Source organism: Typopeltis vanoorti, chromosome 24 (assembly GCF_054136105.1).
Source record: "Typopeltis vanoorti isolate ZY-2024b chromosome 24, IOZ_Tvanoo_1.0, whole genome shotgun sequence".
Lineage (NCBI taxonomy): Eukaryota > Metazoa > Arthropoda > Arachnida > Uropygi > Thelyphonidae > Typopeltis > Typopeltis vanoorti.
Window position 1 is genome coordinate 57,076,045 of NC_143572.1, and position 27,701 is coordinate 57,103,745.

At 36.3% G+C, this 27,701-nt stretch overlaps 1 protein-coding gene and 1 non-coding gene across 2 annotated transcripts in view; one reads left to right on the top strand and one right to left on the bottom strand.

The window, feature by feature from the left end:
• Positions 1-27,701, top strand: part of Ziz (dedicator of cytokinesis protein Ziz) — an 826,359-nt gene that overhangs the window by 480,729 nt on the left and 317,929 nt on the right. Inside the window, exons 25-27 of the mRNA XM_090414187.1 lie at positions 9,637-9,837; positions 11,871-12,017; positions 18,307-18,390. Coding sequence (XP_090270313.1) covers positions 9,637-9,837; positions 11,871-12,017; positions 18,307-18,390 — 432 coding nt within the window. The remainder of the gene's footprint in view (positions 1-9,636; positions 9,838-11,870; positions 12,018-18,306; positions 18,391-27,701) is intronic.
• On the bottom strand, positions 25,542-25,624 carry TRNAS-UGA (transfer RNA serine (anticodon UGA)). The gene has a single exon. It is a non-coding gene; the product is annotated as a tRNA-Ser (tRNA).

Consider the following 27,701-nt stretch of genomic DNA (forward strand, 5'->3'; position numbering starts at 1 on the left):
GTTCTCAGATTTGGTCCCCAGGATTTGAAGGGGATAAATTAACTGTGGAAAGGATACAAAGACGGATGACAAAGATGGTTTCAGGACTGTACAAGGATAGTTATGAGGATCGGCTGAGAGAATGTGGACTGCAGAGTTTGGTGGATAGAAGAAGGAGAGGTGATATGATTGAGACTTTTAAACTGTTGAGAGGTGGTTACAGGGTTGACACTGGGGAGTTCTTTCACATGGTTGATCAGCGGGAAGGAGTGATGACAAGAGGCCATCCCTGGAAGTTACGAAAGGAAACTGTGAGCAAGAGGGTAAGGAGTGGTTTCTTTGTGTGGAGGGTGGTTGAGCCGTGGAATGCATTGCCTGATGGAGTGGTGGGAGCGAGAACGGTCAGTGAGTTTAAAGAGTGGTATGGTAGACTTTGTGTTTCTCAGGGGGGGGGACCTCCCTCGATGAGTCTTTTGACTCCTTGGAGGCCTGAATAATAATAATAATAATAATAATATACAGTAGTATTTGCAGCTGCATCTTGTTGCTTGTGGAGTGGTGAATATTACTTAAGTACAATAGAAGGGAAGAAATATGGAAAATGTATTCATTGTGAATGTAATAATAACTTTTGGGAAATAGAATGATCTAGGTATCAGACAATCAGTGCTTATGGAAGTAACATGCAAGGTAAATAAGGCCTGGTTGTGACACAGCTTTAAAAATCATATAATGAAGACAAATAAATCAACACCAAACTTTGTACTCCTACTAGAGAAACAATTTATGAAAGATTTCCATTATTTGCTTATAAGTCTTGCATGTTTCCATTAGTGACTATAGTGATGAAGAGATTGGACTGTGAATAAAACAGTGACCTACCTAAAGACATGGGCTTACACATTGACAAGATATATACACATGCTGTACCTGTTAAGTAATGAGGTTGCTTTTTTACAGGATAGCCCTTTGAATAAAAGTAACAAACATGCTTATAGTTTTGACTGCTAGAGTGTGTTGTAATTGCAGGTGCAACTTTCAAGTCAGGTGATGCAGCAGTTTCATGTGGCAACCATTGAAATAAGAGAATGTTAGGTTGTGTCATGTAGCAAAGAGCTATGATTAAATTTTACTGTAAATTAGGAAAAACTGCTACAGAGGTGTAGCAGTTTTTCCTAATTTACAGTAAAATTTATGATAGTGATTGTCTGAGCTGTGCACATGTGTTTCACTGGTTTCAATGTTTAAAGAGGGGAGGGAGTCCCTGAAGGATGAATCATGCTGTGAATGACCGGTTTCTGCATGGAAAAATTAAAGTGTGGTGAAAGCTAGGAAAATTGTTGCTCATGACAGGAGAATAACCAATGCTGCTCACTGTACAGTACAGCTTGGTGTCAGTAAGGAAATGGCCAGATTAATCTTAGACAGACAAGAGGAAGATTTGTTTGAGGTTTATGCTGCACATGTTGACAAACAGAGAGAGTACTTGGTTATGTTGTCAAAATTTCATCCATGCAGTTGGTCAAGATCGTGATGTGTTGCAAAGAATTGTCACTAGTGATGACAGTTGCGGTTTTTAGCTTGATCTGGAAAAAAAACACCAGAACATGGAATAGCATGGAACGTCTTCTCTCATGTAGAAGAAAGTCAGGTTGCAAAAAATCATGTGTCAAGACAATGGTCATTACTTTTTTGACACTGCTGGAATTATCCACTGAAAATTTGTTCCTGATGACACCACAGTGTATGGACGGTATTATTTAGGAGTAATGCAACATTTGTATGCCCATATGTGACGTGTCAGGAAAGAACTGTTGCATAACAGCAATTGGTTTCTGTTGCACAACAACCCACCCAGTAGTGATGAGAGCTTGGTCCACCTTTACCACGAGTTGCATCAGTCCTGAAGATACTTCAGGCGCAAACTTTGTTTGCTTACACTTGGATAAAGGATTAAACTAAATTTATTATAGTCTAACCAAGCGGGAAAAAACTTCCAACATCTTTCTCTAAATCCAGAGTAATTTAATGATAAGGTGAGACACCTTTTGGCAACTTGTATAGGTAAATATGACTTCTCCATTACTTCCACCTTAGTATCGCCACCTCTAAGTCTTGCTCCCATTGACGAGACCTCAGTAAAGGTCGAAACCAGTCTGGGTAGTGGCCCTTCCCTTAATGCATTGCTTCCACCTTAGTATCACCACCTCTGGGTCTGGTTCCCACTGACAAGACCTCGGTAAATGTCGAAATTGGTCTGGGTAGTGGCCCTTCCCATAATATATAGCATCATGCATGTCTGAATGAATAGAGGCTAATGACTTCACATCGCAAGTGATGTGAAGTCATTAGCCTCTATATACAAGTTGCCCAGTCCTGAAATTACTTCAGGCGCAAACTTTATTTGCTTACACTTGGATAAAGGATTGAATGAAGTAAATAATTTCTTGGCATCTTTAATTTATAGTATAACCAAGTGGAAAAACTTCCAACATTCTCTGTTTATCAGGAACAGCAAACTGCTGAGGCTTGTTAACCACTACACAATCCTTATCCTGTATAACCTTATGTAATCCTTATAGTATAACCAAGTGGAAAAATTTCCAACATCAGTTCTCTGTTTATCAGGAACAGCAAACTGCTGAGGCTTGTTGACCACTATACAATCTTTATCCTGGCAGGATAAGGATTGTACAGTGGTCAACAAGCCCACAAGTAGTCAAGATGGACTAGCAATTTATTCTGTATTGGCTTTAATCACATGTCCATTGCAGTGGTATAAGATAAGGGGACGTTGCCACTAGAGGGCTGCATGATCTGTAGTGTTTGTAGAGAGATCCTGAAAAGATAAGTATTATTTTAAGTAATAATTGGTAAATTTGCTCGAATCTTACGTAGTACTGCTTACTTTTCGTATCTTGTGTGTCTGTGTGATTTTTGTGTGTTTTCTGAGTTATTTCAATTAGTAATTTGATAGATACGATTAATAGCGTGCACATGGCCCCGATAAGAAGGAATACAATGGCATCCAGATCGCATATTTGTTCAAAAATTTTAATATAAAGGAGTTTATTCAGTGTACCATTTGTGAGATGTATGCATTGAGGAGAGCAATCTGGTGAGAGCAATCTGGTTAGACAATGATAGTGGAGTGAATGTGTGCAGAAAGTGTAAGGAATGTGAGGATTTAAAGTGTGTTTCAGGTCATGAGAGTGATATCGTTGTTGAAAGTCAGAATGTAGAAAATAGTGATATGAGAGGTATGAATAGTGATATTTGCGAGGTAGTACCAGGTAGCTGTGAGAGCGGCGTTGAAAGTAAGAATGAAGATAATAAAAATGATGAGACAGATGCAATGAGTGAGATCGCACGGCAGCTGGAGCATTGGCAAAAATGTTTACCGAGCGTACCAACTAATAAACGGCAAAAGTATGATAAGAAAAATAAGAGTATGATCATGAGTGTAAACAAAATGAAAGAGCAAGTGTTGTATGGAGATTCTTTAGTAAGAGGTGTGATAGATGAGAGTTTGACTAAATCGTACCAACCTGGTGTGAACATTAAGGATGTAAGCAAGTTCATTAGAGTGCAAAAGCAGAGGGTGAAAGAATTGATAGTAGCAGGAACGAATGATTTGAAAGGAGACAAAATGGCTATGAGAGAGGATTTGAAGGAATTACTTGAGGTAGCAAAAGAGAAGAGTGAGAGAGTTAGGATGGTGAGTCTATTGCCACGGTATGACAGTGAAGAGTATAGACGGAGGGCCATAATTGCTAATGATTTTATGCACAGATTATGCAGGAGGAGTGGAGTGAGTTCAATGGGTGAAAGGATTTATGTAAGATGGGTGGTTTGCATTTGAATGGATTTGGTGTACGGAGACTTGAAAAGGTGTTGTTGAATGAAGTGGAAGTGAATATGCAAAATCAGGGAAACTAGAGTTATTAAGGGGGGGGGGAAGTAGATATGCAGACTTTAGGGAGACAGTTGAGTGTATGAATGTGTGTAATATGCCCGAGTGAGTAGGAAGGACAACAAATCAGAATGGGATAGTTAGTATAAGGCACCAAAATAGGGATGGGACAAATGGGCTTCTGCAATTCATGTATACTAATGCCAGAAGTATTAGGAACAAGAAGGAAGAATTTTTGGCCTTGGTTGGCACTTCCAGACCACAGGTTATTGGCATTAGTGAAACATGGCTGACAGAAGATGATATAGCTAGTGGGATTGAATGTGAGGGGTATAGTATGTTCAGGAGTGACAGGGAGAATAAAATGGGGGGGGGAGTGTTATTGATAATAGCTGATGAGCTACCGCCAAGGAGAATAGAAGTTGAACTGCAGGATAGAGAAAAGAGCACATTTGAGGCTATTTAGTGTGAGATTGAGGCTAGCAGAACAAAATATACAATTGGGCGCTGCTATAGACCAGGTGATGGAATAGATGGTGGAGATAGTATGAATAAGCAAATAGAAGAAATGAGTGGAAGGAGGGTAATTATTATGGGAGATTTCAACTATGGTAACATTGATTGGAAGGAGGAGAGGACACATGGGAGGAAGGAATTGGATTTTATGCGGTTATTAAGGGATAACTATCTTCGACAGCATGTAATGGAAAATAGTACAAGTCAGAGAGTGCTTGACCTAGTAATTGCATCTGAGAATTTGGCTGTAACGAATATGACCACGTTGCCACCAATTGGTGAGAGTGATCATAGGGTCTTGACTTGGGTGGTGGCTAAAGGTCTGGAATTTACAATTAAGACAGGGTACATATGGAATTATCAGGCTGGTAAGTATGGCAAGCTTAGGAGTTTGATTGGTTCAGTGCCATGTGTTAAATTGTGAATGAAGAATTTTATGATTATTAGTACTTCATTCATGATTTAACATAAATTGCATTTACTGAGCTAAGTTTGCTCCTAAGTAAATTTTAATTTAAACACTTACTGTTTTTTGTTCATTGAAATAATAATTGTAATTTTATGTTATTTATCTTATATAAATTCTTTATATTAACTTGTAAATGTATCCTAAGCAAACTGTAATATATGCATTTTATTTGTTGTTACTGAAAGTATTTCAAAGGGATTCTGCTAATGTGATTTGATTGGCTGCTGTCAGAAAACTAAGTTATTTTGAGATAGCGCGTGCCTTAGCGTTGGGAACTGTACATTGATCATGTGGGAATTTCGTTGTAAACTAAAAGAGTGGAGAAAAACAAGTTTGGGCGGGAAAAGAGAGAGAATGGATTTATGAGATATAGGAAGAAGGAACCAAGAAGGAAATTGGAGGGAGTGTGGGAAGGTCGTGAGATGTGATCCAAGCTGAGATCGTACGACGTAACAAAGATTTGGAAACTTGTTCCGATTTTAATGAATCTTACTTCGAACTCGTATTTATTTATAGTTTCCTTTCACCTTGTAAAGGAATTTACCCAAGTGAAAGGATAATAATATGATCGAGATTTATTGTAAGATAAGTTATTACGAGCAAGAAAATACATTTTCCAGTCTTAACAAATAGGTTATTGAACTCAGGGATACTATAAGTTTTGTGTTGCCTATAGTGGAAGATTATCGAGTGCCTAGAAGTGTTATAAGAGTTTTCCATAATGTGCAAGCTATGATGATCATACCGGTAAGAATATCTATTCTATAACTAACGTGTGATAGTGTTGCTTGTGTCCGGAGAACTTGGTCAAATTTCATGTTGCTGGAGCCAGCCAGTCAAGTTTGAATGAGTGATATTATAAAACATTTCCTTGTGAAACTAATGTGAGAAACTTCATTGAAGAATTAGTTCGGTTTGAATGTGTTATCTCACAATGTATATGTTAATTCAAGACTGAGCATTTTAAGAACTATTTTAATCCTCTGATAGATATCAATGATGCCAGCTAAGTTTGATAAAATTGAAATTCGTGATTATTCTATGAAACTATAAAGAATTAATTTTTAAGCGTTTTGCTGAATATTGTTGTTGTTTAAGGTGAAACTATGTTGAAATCTTAATGGATGAGAATTGTGAAAGCCTTATATATATGTTCTAGCAGTAAATGATGTACTCAGCTGAGTAGAATCTAAATACTTTATAGAAATACTAATTGTATTGCTCTTAACAGAGTTCTTGTTTCTTATGTAAGAATAATTTTGTGAGAGAATTAAATATCTTGTTTAACTCGATTCTTGTGCTTGCCTAATTTCAGTTTCATTGCACCGCTCATTAAAATACAAATCTTGGGGGGAAACCCTATGTATAAATTAGAAAATTTTGGCTTGTAGCAAGTTCACATTGCTGTTGTGCTGTTTGATGCTTGATTCCTTCACAATAATTGTGTGATTTCAAACATAGAGTGGTGCAGTATAATAAAAATTTTCTTTATGTTTGAATGTGGGATCAACCAACAACTAGCAAATGTAAGGTTGGATGAAAGACAAAACCAACACATGGCATATAAAACTGCAAGGGAGGCGGTTAAGAATTGTTTGCAGGAGGCAATGGCTGACTGTATACCTAGAGTCCAAATAATAAAACAAGGGGTTAAATGGATGAATAACACCATTAAGCTTGAGCTGCAAAAAAAAGAAACAACTGTGGAGGGAATTTAAGAAGAAAGGTGACCGGCAGGCACATGAACGGTATAAAGCGCAGGCCAGAAGGGTAACGAGTGTGGTAAGAAAAGCAAAAGTGGATTATGAAAGAACATTAGCCATGCAGGCTAAGGAGAATCCCAAACAGTTTTTTCGATATGTTGCAAGTAAAAGAGAAATGTATACAGCAGAATGATTTTAAAGAATGAAGATGGTAGGGAGGTAATCGAATCAGTTGATATAGTTGAATTACTGAGAGAGCACTTTGCAAGAGTATATCATCGAGGTGATGACATTGCAGGAATCAAAGAACCAACAGCTTATACGGGAATTGTGGTGAATGAAGGGGAGGTGAATAGTCTATTACAAAATCTCAATGTCAATACATCTGTGGGATTGGATGGTATACCAGCTCATGTCATTCGTGAAGGGGCTAAAGAATTGTCAGCCCTTGACCATGTTGTTTAATCTGAGTCTCGGGTCTGGTTTAGTCCCGAAGGTGTGGAAAGAGGGGAAAATAGTTCCACTGCATAAAGGGGGTTCCAAGACTGCTGTTGTAAATTACCGACCGATCAGCATATCAGGAATCGTTGTCAAGGTCTTGGAGAAAATAGTCAAGAGGTAAATACAGGATTGGATAGATGAAAATGGGATACTGTATGGGGGACAGCATGGTTTTGTGAAGGGTAGATCATGCCTCAGTAACTTGCTCATGTTTTATAACACAGTGACGGCTGAACTGGTAAGGGTAATGGGTTTACAGTGATTCTACTTTACCTTGCTAAGGCCTTTGACAGGATACCACATGGAATTCTAATCATTAAATTGCAGTGTATGGGGATGGATATAGAGTTGGTGAGATGGATAGGAGGGTGGTTGTTGGAGAGATATCAGAGAGTGGTTTATTCAGGAGTAGAGTCCAAAAGACGGCCTGTGACTAGTGGTGTGCCACAGGGTTCTGTTCTTGGACCACTACTGTTCAATTTGTTCATTAACGATATAGGAAAGGATCTGAGAGGAACTGTTCATTTGTTTGCTGTTGATGCAAAGTTGGGTAGAGAAATAGTGACGGCACAGGATGTCAAAATTTTGCTATTTTTGATAGTTTGGAGGACTGGACTAAAGAGAATGAATGTCAATTTAATGTGGCAAAATGTAAGATTATGCATTTTGGGATGAAAAGATTATCACATTGGTAGAACTGTACTCCAGGAGAATGACAAGGCCAGGGATTTGGGAGTGTTGGTGGATAGGGAGTTGAAGTCTAGGGAGCACATTGCAAAAGTGACTAAATCAGCTCATCAAATCACTTGGCTTCTGAAAAATACTTTAACATGCAGAGACAAACAAGTTATTGTTCCTCTGTATCGAGCCTTGATAAGACCCCATCTGGACTACTGTGCCCAGTTATGGGCACCAGGGTTTCTTCGTGATGGGGAGGAAGTGGAGAGGATCCAGAGACGAGTGACCAAGGTGATAGCAGGTCTGTGGAATGAACCTTATGAGAATAGGTTGAAGATTTGTGGGTTGCAGAAATTGGACGATAGGCGAAGGAGGGGTGATATGATTGAGACATTAAAATTACTGAAGGGTTTCTATAAGATTAATTCAGAAGATATTTTTGAGAATAGGATTGGTGGTGGGAGGACCAGGGGCCATACATGGAAGCTGGGCAAGAGTGTGGTTAGCAGGGGTGTTTTGTACTTGGAGAGTGGCGAATGAATGGAATAAACTGCCAGAGTCTGTTGTGGGTGCCATGACTGTAAATGAGTTCAAGGCAAGGTATGATAGATACTGTGTGAATGTCAAATAGTTGTTCTTGACATGATGTTAGAGCCTCTCTCAATGAGTGTATGGACTCCTTGGAGTTGCCCGTAATAATAAGCAGATATCATGGCATCTGTGACATTGCCTAGTTAAGCAGTTCCTGCTGTTTTGATTGGGAAATCTGGATGAGAACTTCAAAAGAATTCAAAATATATGTGAAACATGAATATAGAAAAGTGAAATTAACAGAACTACAAACATACATGGACATAATGGATGTTGCTGAGAAAATGACTAAAACAGCATGGTAGAAACTTCTGAATGTTATCAATATTACTTCTTGTATTAAACAACTCGGTGGGAACCCTGATATCAAAAAATGGTCATCAAAAGATCACTCAAACCGATTTATTGTTTCTGCACTCGTCATTCTCTCAAAGCAAAAAATTATGCTACTCCTCACCTCTGCCTTATACGACTTTTTAGACTGGCCTCACTCTATGACTAATCTCTTCTGCATTTATGTCCTGCAAACTGTGCCTCTATCATATCACATAAAAAAACGTTTATGTGACAAAAAAATTTACTCCTCTTTTTACTGCCTTTGCTTCAGTATTTCTTCACACAGCATTCCAGACACTAGTCATTCTCTCTGCTCTAGGCTTTTTCAAATTCTCTTAATCTCTTTTTAAAACCAGGTGATCATATTACACATATCAGTTCAAATGCCTTGTGTTATTTATAGCAGTACTGTAACTCCTGGAGTTACAGTACTGCTTTTGTGTAATAAATTGTGTAATAAGAATAAGACATTTATTTCTACCTGCTGTTATCCTCTTCATGATTTCTGTAATATGTTGTGCTGTGTTGCCTTCAAAGTTCTTGAAATATGGACCCTTTTTTATACCGTCATGTTATAGGACTTGAAACCTCTTATGTTAAGAGTTGATAAAACACCACTTGAATACACAGTAACCAGTCCTTGTCTTCCAAATTTGTAATCTATTCAAATTCATTTGGACAATCATAATACCATTTTTACCACTAATAGCTCTATGTAAACTTTGCATTATCTGCATTTATTATCCCGCAACTGCATATTTCTCCCATTGTCATTAACATATATGATAAACAGTACTGGTACTAAAACAGATTTCTGCAGCACCATTAATGAATTTTCTTTTTCCAAGACATTGTTAGAGTAAATATATTTCATTTACTTTATTACTGCATAATACTAATATATTTGAGAATGCATGCTTATTCCATCCTTTTTTTTTTCTTTCTTTCAGTATGTATTTGTAACAGAACCTGTGAGTGCTTCTCAGAAAACTACAGTTCATGAAGAGCTTACAAAATATTTGACTATCACTTTAAGGCCAGGCAACACTGATTTTTTAGTCATTAACAAATTTCTTAGACAATCATGGTTTTTCTTTCAAATTTTAGTTAAATCAATGGCTCAGCACCTTCTTGCAACTGAAAAACTAAAGGTAAGTGATGATGCATGCATACACCTGTGTATAAAATATCTGAATAAAAACTTAAAGTTTTTAAATGAAATTATTTATTATTTTAATATATTAATTCCATAAATGGGGGATGCTACCCATTAGCACATGTCTTCCATGTGTAGAAAGTTAAAGAATCTTGATGTGTTTTTGAGTGGAGATATCTCTGGTGCTTCTTTTGTCTGAAGCACCAGCAATGTACCACAGGGTAACACTACTGGGGGGAGGGCATGGGAAGGCTGTCTCATTCCCCCTGAGATTAGTAAGAGCTACAAACAGAAGTGTTTTGTTGACAGCAATATTCTCTGATGGTCAAAATGTGTTTTGTAAAACATGATCTCTCTTTAATGAATTATTTATGCACTACGATGAAGGCATTGGATGAGGTAGATGCATGTAATGGTATAAATTTTTCAAAGGCTTTTAATAGATGCCAGATGAAAAGTTTGATAACTAAATTGTAAAAGATTGGGTTAGATATTAGATTGGTGAGTTGGATAGGAGACTGACTGTCAGGTATGGGCAAGTTGTGTATAGCAGCATGGCATCTCGAAAGAGGAGTCACTAGTGGTAGGCTGCTGCTGTATAAGTCTGTTTTGGACAATTCCTCTTTAACTTCTGGGTAATGATATTAGAAAGGGTTTAACTGGAAATATGCAGCTGTTTGCAATGATCTAAACTTGTCAAGAAAAATGAGGAGTCAAGTAGATGTTGTTGCTTTGGAGGAGGATTTTAATAGATTGTATGAATGGGCAAGTGAGTGTACCAAACAGTTCAGTGTTGCAAAGTGTAAGATTCTGAAAGTTCATGGTTAGTGAGTGGAATTTAACTGGAAATATGCAGCTGTTTGCAATGATCTAAACTTGTCAAGAAAAATGAGGAGTCAAGTAGATGTTGTTGCTTTGGAGGAGGATTTTAATAGATTGTATGAATGGGCAAGTGAGTGTACCAAACAGTCCAGTGTTGCAAAGTGTAAGATTCTGAAAGTTCATGGTTAGTGAGTGGAATTAATTGCTTAAGAGTGTGGTGAATACAGACACAAATAAGTTTAAAGCATGGCTTGATAAACTTTGGGCATGTCAGTGCACCTGGTACTTTCCATGATGAATCTTTTGATTCAATAGGGAAATGTGATGTTAATAATATTGCTATTTTAATGCAGATAATTTGATGAAATTCTGTTAGGGTTAGGTACCAAGAGATGGAAGCACTTGTTTGCCAGTCTCTTCATCAGTTACTGCTTATAATTAGTGATAGCCTTCGGCCAGCTATCTCTGATTGGCTACTGGTGGAGATTGAACTACTCACTCAGTCTCCAAAAGCTAGGTAGGGTTAAAAGGCCTTGCCTACTTCCTGTAAGGGAATAAAAGGCATTAGCTTTTTTTTTTAACTGAGAACTTTATGAAAATTAATATTTTATTGATATATATTTTTTGGCATATGTTTCTTAGGCATCCTAAAAAAGAAAAAGAAATTCATCCTGTTGGGTTACAGGAAAGAGTATTGAGATCAATAGCCATAACCCTTCCAAAACTAATGGTGGATATTTTTGATAAATAGTGTCCATGCAGAATGATGTACTTTCATCTCTCTCTCTCTCTCTCTTTGTGATTCATTGCTTCTGTTCTATTCTATGGCATAGGCATGTCATTTAATCAATATAATTTTTCTGTAGCTGTCAAGTCATTCATATCCTCATGAATTGTTAGGGTCGCCTCACATGGCATGTGAAAAATCATCTACTGATACACAAGATTCTACTTACCAAAAGTTATGTAATAGAATGTTGTATACTGAATAGTGACAGCTGTATTGTTACAGTTTATGGATTGAATGTTTGGTTGAAATATGCTTAGTAGGGAGAAGGATCATCATCCAACCGGGAGGTAATTATGAGACTGTGCTACAAAATCTCAGTCACTATGCAATCTGTATAATTTCAGTTAATAAGGCGCTCTTAATTTTTAACATTATGGAACATTAATAAATTTAATGCTTTGCTTTATTTTTTTAAGAGTCTTCGACATGATCGTTTCCCATCAGAATATCAGTTCCGAGTGCAGTGCTTGCTTCGAGATATAATGCCTCACATCCTCCAAAAATACAGAGAGCTACCTGTAGAAACAAAACAAGCTAATCAGAGTATGGGACATTTTCTGAAGGTAAGTTCTGAGACTAAATTCTTGCTTGTTGCAGCAGTAGTTATAGTTTATAATCAAGTATTATATTCAGAATTTTTTAAGTTGAAATTAGAGGAATCTGATGAATTATTATGACAAATATAAGCTTATTTTATGGGGATAAAAATGCTTAGCTTCTGCATGTGATGCTTTTGTTGGCTTCGTATTTTTTTTAGCAGTTAATTCCACTGATTTATGTTCCTTTTTTTTTTTACATTAAGTTATTTGCAAAGTACTCTTCTTCATTGTAATAGTTTTCTAGACTTTTACCTTTCCCTATCTCCTATAGTTAATTGCCATCCTTAAATAATTAGTTCTGTCTACACATACCTAGTAGTATTTGTATTGGCCACAGCTTTCCTTTTTATAACAGTATACTTCAAACTCAGTATTGAGAGAAGATTGTTACCCATTTTCTGCAGAGAATGGGTAATAATAATGAATGAAATATAGGAAATATCCTACTACTCTATGTGTGTACTAAAATATGCTAAAGTAGTTGAAAAATATGGAAAGCATTGGGTGTTTCTTTCTTTCTTTCTGAGGAAATTAGTAGCTTAGTTGCTTAGAGTTTAAAATCCATTGAATGACAGCCAGCAGAAGATTTCACAAGAAGTGGAAGAGGAGAAGAAGGAAAAACAATGTTTTGTATTTTTGAAAGTAGCAAGAAAATTGTTACTTTCAAAATGCTCTAGTTCTTTAATTATTCTAATTTAATGCTCTGACTTTTGCAAGTTTTGTCTGTAACATATTAATGTTAGGGAATTAAGGTTTCCTTGGTGTAAATTGTCCATTATCATTCAGACAGCCTCACTTTCCTCTTAAATAACCATTAGTGTTACAACTTTTACATGTGACATCTGCTATGTTGGACAAATGGGACAAACTAGAGAGAGAGAGATCTCTTTTAAAGAACATATCAAAGATGTAGAGAAAAGCAGCACATAAATCAAAATTAGTATTTTGTACTGCCAAATAAACTAGTATAAGTACTTTCACAACTCACAGGAATGTGATACATTGAATTCAACAATTATACATACAGATTTAAAGAAATGACCAAAATGCTGCAGTATCTACTCCAGTGTAACAAAAACCACCTTTTCATTTTAAACCAACTTGGTTCTACTTAGCTAAGAATTAGGCTACAACAGAAGTTACACAGCACATTGTAAGAATGAGCCAGTCTGATATCTCAATGCTATATTCAACATCTAGTGTAAGCTCATTCAATGTATGACATTTGTTAATTTAGAATTCTCTTAATACAAGTTTTTTTTTTTTTTTCTAATTTTGTAATTTAATCTCAGAATGTATATAATAAGATGTGCAAAACTAGTTGCTAAATGGTTTCTTATAAGTGTATTATTTGTGGTTTTTGCTGGTTAAGTAATAATACTGATGTCAAATAAAAATGATGGATGATTGAATGAGTGAAATTTGGTACTGCCTCTTAGCAAAAAGTGTGTATTTGGAAGTAAAGCATTAAACTCACAAGATGTCAGAGTATAAACAGAAATGGGCACTCGGTGTATTCATACCTACCAAATTTTGACTTATGTCTTGCATATTTATGTATTACTTCGATTTGTTTTTGTTTCTAGTTAGTGAGAGAGAACAAATTGTCAGCTTTTCATCTCATCTTATACAAGATTAGCAAGATATATTGTGTAGGTAGTTCCAAAGTAGAAAGACATGCAAAAGAGCCATTTTATGGTCATGCTCTGCATATATATATGACTTGTTTACTTGTTATTAGATAACCACAAACAAACAAACAAAAAAAAAAAAGTGATGTGAATCTAACAAATATGAACAGGTTTACAGATTTAAATATGAAACTTTGCATAGTTGAACATCCTTAAAAGGGTGAATATGTAGCTATTTTTGATGTTGATTTAACATTTTTATCATTTAATTTTTTTGTTAAAATTTTCAACTTTTTTTAAAAATTAAAATGAATAACTGTGCTTATTATTTTTTGTTGTTGAGATGGCTTCCAAAATATACATTTTTCACTTAAATTTTTGTTAATTTTTTCAAGTTTTTTATTTATTTGTTTATTTTTATAAGTATCTCATATATATGCAAGATAGATAAACTTCAGAACTATAGTACCAGGTGTAGGTGCAGGTGAGGATTGAGAAAGAAGAAAATATTGATATTTTTGTTGTGGGAAACACCTCATGAGGAAGGCTGTTCCGGAAGATAGGAGGTAGATGAAATATATGAGTAAGAGGAGAAGCAGGTTCAATGTGTTTAAAGTGTATTGAAAATGGATGCTGGGAAGCTGCTTGTGTTTTAACAGATCCAGCAGGAAGCAGAGGAAGGAGCTTCCAGTTTCTTTCCTGGAGCAATAAAGTAGCCATGGAAGTACATGTAGAGGAGACACAGAGCTGATGTAAGACAGAGGTTAAAGTAGACACCCATTGTATAAGGTAGTCTCATGTTATGTCTTTATATATATATATATATACACCAATTATGCTATATGTACAAATAAAGCTTTATACGAGAAAAAATCAGTAAGTTACAAGTTAATGCAGAACAAATGAATTGGAAGTGATTTCTTGTGGGTACTGTAAAGCTACTTCTTGCAAAGGTCATTCATGAAGAGATGTATCCTTTTTATGGCAAGAAGTGTTAGGTCACAACTAGCTCCAGAATTTTATCAGGGGCACTCAGCACTTCACGATGAAGACTGATCTGGTTGCCCTGTTGAGATTGCAACAGAAGCCACTGGGACAGGTGGAACAGATGATCGAAGATGACAGGCAGATAATGATAGACACTGTAGCAAGTGCAATAGGTTGTTCTCATGGTCTAGCCTGCAGCATAATGCATGATCATTTAAATTTTTGGAAAGTGTGCACAGGATGGATGTCCAGAGAACTGAGTCCTCAGCACAAAATGAACCGAATGGATCTGGTCTCACAACAGCACCTTGGTGGCAGACATTTTGCTGATGATTAAGAGGTCGAAAATGAGGTGCAGAGTTGGCCAAGACAACAGACAAAAGAATTTTGTGCTGCTGGTTTTGAAGGACTGATGAAGTAATGGAACAAGTGTATAAATGTTGAAGGTGATTATGTACAGAAACAAATGTTTTTTGAGGTTCATATTTCACGCGTGTTATTTTTTATGACCATTTGTAACTTACTGACTTTCCCTCATAGATGCAATCTAATTTCACATTAGTTATTAAGTAATATTGAACTGTCCTTTGTCCTTTCAAATTCTGAAAACTTTATTGATTGAATGCATGTTTTAAATAAAACTGCACATCAGTAATATTCAGTCTGAACCTGAAGTAACAGCTGAGAGAGGAGAGGCAGCTGTTGCTCTCTCTCTTGTTTTAACAGGTCCAAAGAGAGTGGAGAAATAATGGTTGCCTCCAATGGTTGAGGTCATTGGAGCAATGACCATTGAGGTATCTGTAAGAGAGGGATCATCTATGAGCTGAATTACTTTCCTCTGGACATTGCGAAGAATTTTTAGAGAAGTTTTAGGTGTACTACTCAAAATATGTGAGCAGCAGTTTAAAGATGGGTGGATTTGGAATTTGTATAGAGCTAAGATGGCTGGATATAAAATATCATTTTGAACAAAAGAGAATCTTTTGATGAAGATGATGCTGATGAAGAATGCTGTTGATACCAGGAGAGATTAGAGGTTAGTCCAAGCACGCTCTACCCCCGTGTGGTGATTTCTGTATTACTGAGGGTAAGGAAAGGCACGCTAAGTCCTCTTTTGTGAGAGAAAAGGCAAGACTGCATTTTGATGGTATTGCATTGAAGGCCTTGTCCTATTGAAGATGCTATGTAGATCATTGTTTGGAGCACTCAGTATGCTATCTTTGTGGATTTTGAGAAGCCTGTGATTCTTGGCAGTCTTGAGTAGAGGGATATTAATTTTTTCACAACCTCAGAAGTATAAGAAGCAACTCTTTCAGTACTTTTTTTTTTTTTAGTTTTGATTTTGATTTTTTTTGTGGGATTGTAGATAACAGTTATTTAATTATTGGTATTGTATACCAGTACATTCTTTTGCAGGTAATCTTTTCTATTTAACATCATCACAGTTATCTTTCATTTGATTACATTACATCAGTTAATTTATGAGCTACATGCTAAAACTAGCATAAACTATATGCTAAAAATAGGAATTTTTGATTGTCTCATGTAATGGATTTTTGATTGTTAATGTTTTACTTGTACTAGACAGTTAATTAGTGTTGGACATTATGTAACCCACAATATTATGGCACTAGTTACTCTAATATAGTGTGTATAAATTTCTAATAATATAATTCAATGTGTATAAATTCCTGAAGATGACCTTAATCTAAAGATTAAAACACAGAAGATAATTTTAATATTATCAAAGTTATTTTATGTCAAAACAGTAGTTGATTCCATAAATCTTATATAATGAGCACTGTTAATCATTTAATTATACTGAAAGAACTAATACCCTGTTTGGAGAGCAGATATACTGTTCAAACAATAGACGGTGGTGTTTTCTGAGCCAAATTGGCAAATACCATTGTTTCGTCTTGTTCTCCCTGTTATTTATTATTTTTATATTAGACTTATCTTATTTAATTTCAGCTCTTCCATTGCCGACAAATTTATATTCTTTAAGTCGACTACGCCAGCCGGCAACTGAAATCTGAGACACAATTTTAAACTACTGGAAACAATATGGGGATCAAGAGGTTTGCAGTCATGGTCCCCCTTTCTTAGTTACTAATGGATTCCCCTATTACCAATGCACAGTCCGAATTTTAACAAATGGTAACTCAACTCTCAGAATAATGACAGACTCATGTGGTTTGAATTAAAGAAATACATTTATTTAGACAAAACACATATATACACTTTTAGTCAGAAATTTCAATTCTAAGGAGCCTGAATTTCCCCCCTCTTAAATTTACGTATCCAAAAAATATTTCCTCTAAAATCTTATAGTAACAATCTTACACTCTTCTTTGTATAACTATATTCAGGCTTGGTTAAATTCTACTGAGTTGCTCAGTTCTCACTCATGGGAATAACACATATACATAGATACATTCTACTATCCTAGTGTGAAACATATTAGACGTATTCCGTCTTGCTAAATTCACATAAGACAATATTTTCTCTTATATTCTGGCTTTATCCTCCCCCAAAATTCAGTTAATATTTAAGTTCAAATTTAATACAATAATAACAATGTTTCTTTTAACATAAACAGTCCGAAGCCTTGATTCCCAGCTCAGCTTAAGCTTAGGGTGTTACTTGCTCTTTAGACGTAGACAGAATGTCCAAAAGATTACAGTTCTTTAGATATAATGTAGAAGTAGACTATATGGAGTTCCTTAATGTTCTGTTTCTTATTCCCTCTTTGGTTATTAGTTAATCTAATACGAAAACTTGCATCTTACCGTTCTTGCTTTTCTGGTAGTTATTAGGACTTCCTTAACTAGATCTCCGGGTTTCCTCACCGTATATTTCTTATGTCATCCGCAACATACTTCTATTCTTTTCGAAAGAGATTCACCTCTTCGCTGTTTTATACATTGGCATGGCTAACCAACGGCTGTTTCTGGCAGCATTCCTTCAACGTGGCTACACTCGACGCGGCACCGTATAGCAACAGGAGAATCTTGCCGGGCACGGCGGCAAGCTTCACAGCTATCCAGCACTTGGAATCAGGAAGCAGGAACAGAAAAAAAGAGAACGATTGAATTTGGTGCCGAAACCTATATACCTCATGTGAGCTCCCTCTCTTGGTGGCTACATCACGCACGTAGCGGTTGCCGATTGGTTACCACAGCTCCGAACTGTTTTTGACATGGCTCAATACATGTATATACATGTATTGAGCCATGTCATGGCTCAATACATGTATTATATAATCCACAAACATTATTTATTTACAATATGGGTTTCTCAAAATTTACTTAGTATCTACAAGAATGTTTAGACACAGTTCTGGCTTACCAAGATGCACATTTTCTTCTGGAGGCATAAGCATGTCCATATCCATGGCATTTAACTTTACCTTATGTTGGGTCGGAAATGGGATAACTCGTTAAAAGTGAGTTGGCACTTTTTCCGACACAACACCATAGATGCCAGAAATTTATTTTTTATTTTTAAAAAAGACATAAATTATTTCTTTTTTATGTAATAGTTTTATTCTGATAACTGTACAATTTTGTTCTTTGGTTCAATATGATCTTTAATTGATCAGAATACAAATTATTTTCTCTATTTTTTTATAGCGATGCTTAACTTTCATGGACCGTGGTTTTGTTTTCAAACTTATAAATTCTTATTTGGAGAAATTTAATATTTGTGATGCAAGGGTAAGTTATTCCTGCTAGAATCAGTAATATAGAATTAATTTTATTTTGTAAAGAACATTTGTAAAATTTTGATGATAAATCTGTATTACACTCCATATACAATATGGTGCAAAACAACAACAACAACAAAAAAACAATACTGAATAACTACAACGATATATGTTATGGTATAAATGGGTTTATTAAGGGAGAAATATATGTTTACACATGATATGTACATCCACAACTATAGGTGGAAACTTGGTCATGCAAATTCGTCAAAATTTATAGGCATTAGGGAGACTTTGCAGTAGATGATGTAATTACAGGGATAGAATGTAAAGGGTTTAGTATTTTCAGGGAGAATATAGGATGGAGAGGAATACTGCTGATGATAGTAGATGAATTGCAGCCAAAAAAAAAATAAAATAAAATAAGAGATAGACAGGAGGGTGGATGTTCATTTGAGTCAGTCTGGTGTGAGATCAGATATGACAAAATATATGGTCAGTTCTTGCTAATGCCTGGAAGACCCAGGGATGATCTGAAAAACACGTGTGCAGGTTGGGTGATTATTATTGAAGACTTCAACTATGGAGATATAGATTGGAAGGAAGAAAGGTCACATGGCTGGATGAAAATGGAATTCATACACCTACTGAGAGATAATTACTTGAGGCAACATGTGATGGAGGGGACTTGGGTTGTGAGAGTATTGGACCTGGCCATAGGTTCAAAACAGCTATCCACATCTAAGGTGGCCACAATACCAATGATTAGGGATTTGACAACAACACAGAAGATTGTAAAACATGAAGAATTCTAAAGATATATTTCGGTGATTACACCACATTTTTTATTATTCAGTTATACAAAATACTGAAATAATAGTTCCCGACAAGTTTCGTAAATCATAGGATCTTCAGGGGGTAAATAGTATAACTTAAAGTTTAAACAAGAGAATTAATAAATACAAATCATAACCGTCTGGCTATTCATAAAACTCGAATAACAGAATGCAGATATAAAACGTTATTGACGTTGAACAATACTGGACGATGTCACGTGTTCTTGTTCTCGTTCCGAGCTCGGACTGTATGAAGGGGTATATGTGGAACTACAAGTGATTATGGCAAGCTTAGGAGGAAGCTTGTATCTGTGCCATGGCATAAAACCGTGCAATGGAAGGATGTTAGTAGTGCATGGGAGATAATTAAGCAGCATTTAGCGGAAGCAGTATTAAATTGTATACCTAAGGTCCTTCCTTATCTTAGGTATACAATTTAATGGATGAGTAGCATAAATAAGCATGAGCTGCAAAAAAAAAAAAAAAGAAAAGAAATTATTGTGTAGGGTATATAAGGAGAAAGGTGATAGCTTTGTAATCTTTTCATCCCAGAGTGCATACCTTATGTTTTGCAACAACATTATATAATAGAGTGACAATGGCTCTAGAGTGACTGGATTTTGTAAAGGCATTTGACAGAATGCCACATGAAATTCTGTTATGCAAATTAGAATAAATAGGGATGGATATGACACTGGTTAAGTGAATAAGAGAGTGGTTACTGAACAGATATCAAAAAAGTGGTATTTGGAGGAGTAGAATCAGGCAAAAGCAGGTGACTAATGGTGTGCTGTAAAGTTAAGAGAGGATACAGTAGACCATTACTGTTCAATTTGCACATAAATGATATAGGAAATAACCTGAAAGGATATCTGCAGTTGTTTGTTGATGCAAAATTAGATAGATTAGTAGTGAATCAAGGCAATGTAGAGAGAGCAGCTTTGCAGGATGATTTAAATAGGCTGTCAGTATGGACAAAGGATAATGGGTGTCAGTTTAATGTGAAGGAATGTAAAGTTATGCATTTTGGGATAAATCAGTTATGAGCTGTGTACCAAACTGACGGAACTGTACTCCATGAAATACATGAAGCTAGAGATTTAGGGATGGTGGTAGAGACAGAGAGTTGAAGTTTACAGGACACATTGCTAAGGTAGCCCATAAGATTATTTGGCTATTGAAGAACACACTAACAAGTAGAGATAAGAAGTTATTATTCCTCTTTATATTCCTCTCGATTACTATGTTCAGTTCTGGTCTCCTTGGAGAGGATTCAGAGGTGCAACCAAGATGGTGAGTGGAATGTTCCCTATAAGGATAGATTGAGGGTGTCTGGGGCTGCAAAAAAACCCCTTTAAGTAACATTTAAGTTACTTAAAGGGTTTTTTAGGACTGATGCTAGGGAAATGTTTCAGCATTTGGCTAGAGGTGGCAGAACAAGAGATGATCCTTGGAAATTAAGTAAAAGTGTGGATAGTAGGGATGTATGGACTAAATTTTTTGCTTGGAGAGTTGTGAATGAATGAGTGGGAATGGGTTGCTAGAGTCAGTTGTCTTTGTTAATGGATTTGAGGAAAGGTATGATAGATAGTGCAGATAGTTTGGGTGTCCAGCAATGAGTCTTCGCACTTCATGGAGGTGCCTGTACAATAATAATAATAATGTCGCATTAAGCCATTTTTGGACTGGTTGTTATATGATTAAAAAATGGTTATATACAATAGTGTTGAACAACCACAACATTGTTAGCATATAATGAATGTTGTCTCTCTCTCTCTCTCTCTCTCTCTCTCTCTCACACACACACACATTGAGGCATATCATTCACCAACGAGAGAATTTTGCTGCATTCCCATCATGAAATGCAGTTAGTATCATCCATTACAAGCTTTTGCACCTCGACTTGACTATTATGTAAGGAGGATGTCTTCAAAAAAAAAAAGAACAAATTATTACAATTTGATGAAACATAGCGGTTAAAGGATTTTAAGATATGTTCTTTCTTGTTGTTATCAGCTGCTTTAATATCATTTTTGTTCTAGTTGTTTATCTGTACTTTTCAGCCCTCCTCTCTGTCCTTGCACTATTAAACCCTAAAAAACCAAACTTCTGTATTGATATGTATTGGTTATGACTCCAATATTATCAGTTCTTATATTTCAATTTTTTAAGATACTTTTGCTAACTGCATTGAAAGAATGAAAGTAGAAAGATTACCAAAACAAGCCTTAAATTACAAACCATTGGGAAAAAGAAAACCAGTAGGTCCTCTAAAGGGATTCAATGATGACTTCTAAGGCTGGAACAGGCCACTCCAGGCCTAAATCCTTGAAAAGCATGATGATGATGATGATGTAATGATGGGCTCTTTGCAGATGATGCAAAATTGGGGAGAGCGATGCAGAGTCTAGCATATGTTATGGACTTACAAAGATAACTTGAAAAGATTGTGTGAGTGGGCAGGTAAGTGAAACTATCAGTTGAACATTGCAAAGTGTAAGGTTTGAAATTTGGTAAGCAATGATGCAAAGTATACATTTGGTGAGGTAACTTTGAAGACGATTGAGTGGATCAGAGATCTGGGAATGGTTCAGGGGTCATATTGCACAAGTTCTGAAGTCATCACATCAGATAATGGCAGTGATGTGGAGGAACTTGACATTCAATAATAAAGAGGTTATGATTCTATTGTATGAAGCCTTAATCAGGCCTCATATGGATTTTTGTGCATATTTGGTCACTTGATTTTCGTGATGATGAGAATATGTTAGAAAGGGTCCAGAGAAGATTTACAAAGGTGGTAACTGGTCCTTGGAATGTGGAGTATGAAGATAGATTGAGGAATGCAGTCTGCAAAGCCATGTGAGAAGGAGAAGGGGGTAGGATATCATTGAGACATAAGTTGGTCAGGGGTTGTTACCAGATTAAGAAAAAAAAATTTTTTTGTAGTATGGGGAGAGTGAGTTAGAGCAAATGGCTATCACTTGAAGTTGTTTAAGGATGATGCGAGCAAAGGAGTGAGGAGTAGGTTCTTTGCAAGGAGAGTGGTTAGTGGGTGCAATGCATTAATTCAGTGTGTTGTGAATGCAAACATATTGAATAAGTTTTGAGGCATGGTTTGATAAACTTTGTGTCTGATAGATAGTGTTTACCTCATGTGATGAGTCACTGACTCTCTGGAGATCTGGTGTTATTAATAATAATAATAAATTTATTCACTAACTCCACACCATATCAGTTTTGCTTATCCTGTTTTCTGTTTCCATGTATTTTATCTATTCTGTCTCAGTATGCTGAGAAAGCAGCTGAAAGTTTGTTTCGACCTTTTTGTTTGGAGATTTGTTACAGATTTAGATGTATGAATAACACTATCTGCATAGGGTAAAGAAATAAGCTTAATATTCTTAATATCAACATCAGGTTTAATACTGCTTTCATTTATAAAGTATGTGGTCCATATGAATTATAAATAAGTGGATCTGTTGTAAGTCATGCCTTAACATCATGGATAGTCATGATTTAATATCAAACGTTCTTTCTGTACATCTATCAATTCTAACTATGGGGACATAAATTGGAAAGAGCAATGGATGCATGAGAGAATGAAAATGGAATTTACAGTTCCCCTAAACAATGTGATTTAGAGGAACCTGGGGTTTCAGACTGCTGGATCTGGTAATTGCAACAGAAGACATAATTAAAGCAGACAATCTGCCTCTGATTGGGGAAAATAATCAAGCAACTTTGTCTTGAGAGATTGCTAACAGTGGAATTTTAATTTAATGAGAGTATATTATTATTATTATTATTATTATTCAGGCCTCAATGGAGTCAAGAGACTCATCATGGGCGGTCCTTCCTAGGAAACACAAAGTCTATCATACCACTCCTTGAACTCATTAACTGTCCCCACTCCAATCACTCTCTCTCAGGCAATGCATTCCAAGGTTCAACTACCCTACCACTCCTCACCCTCTTGCTCACAGATTTCTTATGTAACTTCTATGGATGGCCCCTTGTCATCATCGCTTCTTCTCACTGTGCCACCAAGTGAAAAAACTCCTCAGTGTCAACCATGTAACCACCTCTCAACAGTTTAAAAGTCTCAATCATATCACCTCTCTTTCTTCTATTCACCAAATTCTACAGTCCACATCCTCTCAAAGCCTATCCTCATAACTAACATTGTACAGTCCTGAAACCATCTTTGTTATCTGCCTCCATACTCTTTCCACAGTAAATTTATCCCTTTCAAATTTTGGGAACCAAATTTGAGAACAATGGCCCAAGTGTGTTCTGATCAGACTCTTATACAACGGAATGATAACTCTTTTATCCCTGTGGGTCAGCATCCTTCTCAGTATTGCAGCAATCCTCTGGGTTAACTTCACTACCTTTGCAATATGCTCCCTGAATTTCAGTTTTCTATCAATCATCACCCCAGATCTCTTGTCTCCCCTATTTCCTCGAGTACAGCTCATCCAGTAAAGTATGCAGCCTCCCATCAATGTATCCCAAACTTCAAGACTTTACATTTTGCTGCATAAAACCAGTGCCCCATTCATTTGCCTATCTGTCTTGTTTATTCAAATCCTCTTGCAGGGCTGCCACATCTGCACTATTACTAATAACGCTTCCCTGCCTCACATATCTGCAAAACAACTGAATATCCCCTTGCAGTTCATTGACAATGTCATTGATATAAAGGTTAAACAACACAGGTCCCAGTACTAAACCCTGTTGAACCCCACTTGTAACCTTCTGCCTCCTTGATAATGCCTCACCATACACAACTCTGTTACCTGTCAGACAGCCAATCCTGAATCCAGTTGCCTTTGCAAAATTCAAAAGAAATGTCAGTATATGACTTTCCCTCATCAACTGCTCTCGTCACTTAATTATAAAAGGCAATCACATTACTTAAGCAAGAGCACCCCTTAACAAATCCATGTTGATTCTCACAGATAACTACTCTCATTTGCCCAATGCTGTATATGGTCCCTCATTAATTTCTCCAAGACTTTAACAATTACTGATGACACACAAACCGGCCTATAATTAGACACTTTCTGTAGCAGACACCAGTCTGCTACCACCCTTATGTAATGGCACTATCTTACCTTCCTTCCATTCCCTGGGTACCTTTTCCATAGCCAGACTTTCATTGAAAAGCCAGGTCAACAGAGCTGTCAGTTCTTCAGCACATTCTCTCAAAACTCGTGGTGAAATACCATCCAGTCCCACAGCTTTATTGATATCCAGAGTACTCAGTATTTGGAACATACTCTCCTCTTGCACCTATAAATCTCGAACCTGCCCTATCCCTCTAGTATCAAAACCTATTTCTCCAGGATGAAATATTCCAATAAAGTGTTCATTGAACAACTCCACTATGTCTTCTGTATCAGTCACTCTATTCTGATTTTTATCCCACATTGTCATTCTTCCACAATCATTTCTTCTCCTACTAGCCACATAGCTAAAAAATTCCCTAGGATTTTCTTTGGATCTTAATGCCAGACTCTTCTCATATTCCAGTTTTGCCTTCCTCACCATACTAGTCACTCTCCTTGTCTGAGTCTTATATTCTTCATGCATCTGCTCTCTCTACCCCTCTCCTTATATATCTCTTCCATAATCTCTTTTTCACTTGCTGTTCCTGTTTGATATTGTTTGTCATCCACTTTACACCAAATTGTGTTCTCTTCTTCACTCATTGAATACAGCTTACTGTTGCTACTAACAAATATTCCTTCACAATTTCCCAAGCATTAATTCTCTATGGAACTGTCCCCAGTTGATATCTAAGCCTACTATAATTACCCGCCTGATAATTCCACATACGTTCCTTTCTCTTTGATAATCCTGCATGTCTATTCATCTTGCAAGTCAAAACTGAATGGTCACTCTTTCTAACAAGGAGGGAGAGAGAGATGCCATCTCAGTTGTAATCAGCTCTGCTAATACTGTGATCAAATCCAAAACTCTTGAACCTCTTGTTCCCTCTATTACATGTTGCCTAACACATTCGTCCCTCAAGAATTCTAGAAATTCCATTCCCTTATTACTGCATGCATTTTCCTCTTCCCATCTTATACTGCTGTAGTTAAAATCTTCCATAGCAATCATTCTTCTTGCACTTACCAAGCTCAACTATCTAAACATCTCCTGTTCCCCACCCTCTGCGCTCCTTGGCTTGTAGCAACACTTTACTAAATATCCTGTCTTGCCCACCATTACCTCACAATTTAGCTGGATGTCCATAGACATCATGGCTGGTTGAGGTGTTTAACCCATTCCAATATCATTAACATACAATAAAAAAAGGAGTCGGCAGGATTCGAGCCTGCATGGGGAAAACCCCAATGGATTTCAAGTCCATCACCTTAACCACTCGGCCATGACTGCTCCTTATTCAGTGATTGATTTACTTAAAAGATAGCTTAAAACAATTCCTTGACATAAGAAAATATGTGGGAAAGATGTCATTAGTGCATTGGAAATGGTCAAGGGTTATGCTATGGAAGCAGTATCAGATTGTATACCCAGATCAGAAGTATCAACCATTTTGGAGTTAAGTAGATGAGTATCATCACTGAGTTAAGTGGGTGAGTATCATCATTAAGCAGTAACTGCAAAAGATAGAAATCATTATGGAGAGAATGTAAAGAAAAGATAATTGGTATGCTCATAATCAGTACAAAGCACAGACAAGGATTACTAGCATTCTAAGGAGAGCAGAATGAAATCATAAGTTGAAATTAACTAAGAAATCTAATTTACATCAAAAGAGTTTTTTGCTGGGTTGCAAGTAAAATATATCTGGATGATATAACTTTGCAGAGTGATCCCTTAATAAATCATCTCTGCTACTTCTTTCACCTTCCTGTGAATAATTGTAATAAATGCATTTAAGTTATTCTTTAAATGGCAGAAGTAGCAGAGATGGTTATTAAGGGATCACAGATGTGATCCCTTAACAACCATCTCTGGGATTGATGTGAGATTAGAAGTAGAGGAATGAACTGGAAATGCTCATTATATTATGAAATATCAATGCAAATTCAGCTGTGGTGAATGCGATATTGGCAAGAGAACCAGTTCTAGCAAGGTTCTGAAGGAATGGAAGGAAGGTGGGATAGTTGCATTACATAAAGAAATATCCAAGACAATAGCAAATATAGATGGATGTCATAGAAGTAGTGGTTCAGGTTGTGGAAAAGTTGGTTAAAGGCAGAATTATGGAATGTGTGGATAGGAATATCGCTATGGAGAGTAGAATGCCATTGTGAAGGACATATCTCTTGCCTTAGTAATTTATTCACTTTTTAATAAAGTGCTAGTAAAGTTGAATAAAGTGAATGGCTACACTATTATATTGCTGAACTTTGCAAAGAGGACACATTGAACCAGTGCCATAACTAGATTTTCATGGGCCCTGTGCAAGATTTTATTTTATTTTTGGCCCACCTTTTTTTTTTTTTGGAAAAAAAAAAATTAAAAAAAAACAAATACGATAGAAATAGAAATTTTGGCATATATTATAAATATTATAATATATGTTTACTTAAATTAAGGGATATTACATCCCATATTGTTTCTTAGCCGAATAAGAAACTCAGAGTTTCATGCCGAATATAGAAACTATATAAAGTTCGGTGATTCCAAGCTTCTCATATTCCTTCTCTCATAATGTAGAACAGTAATACAGCTCCTAGGAGCTAAGTTCACATTATGGGTAAATATCAAGAATAGTGATCAAAGCGTGCTCCACACTTGCTATGAGTTGCTTCAGCTTGCACTACCTAAAGGGTCAGTTGCTGCACTATCCAGGTATTTTGCTTACGCTTGGAATTGCCGAACTTTATATATTCGGCATGAAACTCTTTGAGTTTCTTATTCGGCTAAGAAAAAATATGGGATGTAATATCCCTTAATTTAAATAAGTTCATATTGCCGAATTGAAGCCTTTGGCTCTTCATATATTAGTAATTTATTAGGACACCTTCTTGGCATTTCTCATAGAAGGGATGTAAGTTCTGTTCCCTACAAACTTGGTATTAACTAGGTCTAGCTACTCACTGATGAGACCTTAAAAAAGGTTGAAACTGGTCTCTCATAATGTAGAACAGTAATACAGCTCCTAGGAGCTAAGTTCACATTATGGGTAAATATCAAGAATAGTGATTGAAGCTTGCTCTCCACCCTTGCTATGAGTTGCTTCGGCTTGCACTACCTAAAGAGTCAGTTGCTGCACTATCCAGGTATTTTGCTTATGCTTGGAATCGCTGAACTTTATATAGTTTCTATATTTGGCATGAAACTCTTTGAGTTTCTTATTCGGCTAAGAAACAATATGGGCTGTAATATCCCTTAATTTAAATAAGTTCATGTTGCCGAATTGAAGCCTTTAGCTCTTCATATATTAGTAAGTTATAATATATGTTTATGAATCGGCCCTCACACTGGTAAAATTTAAAATTTG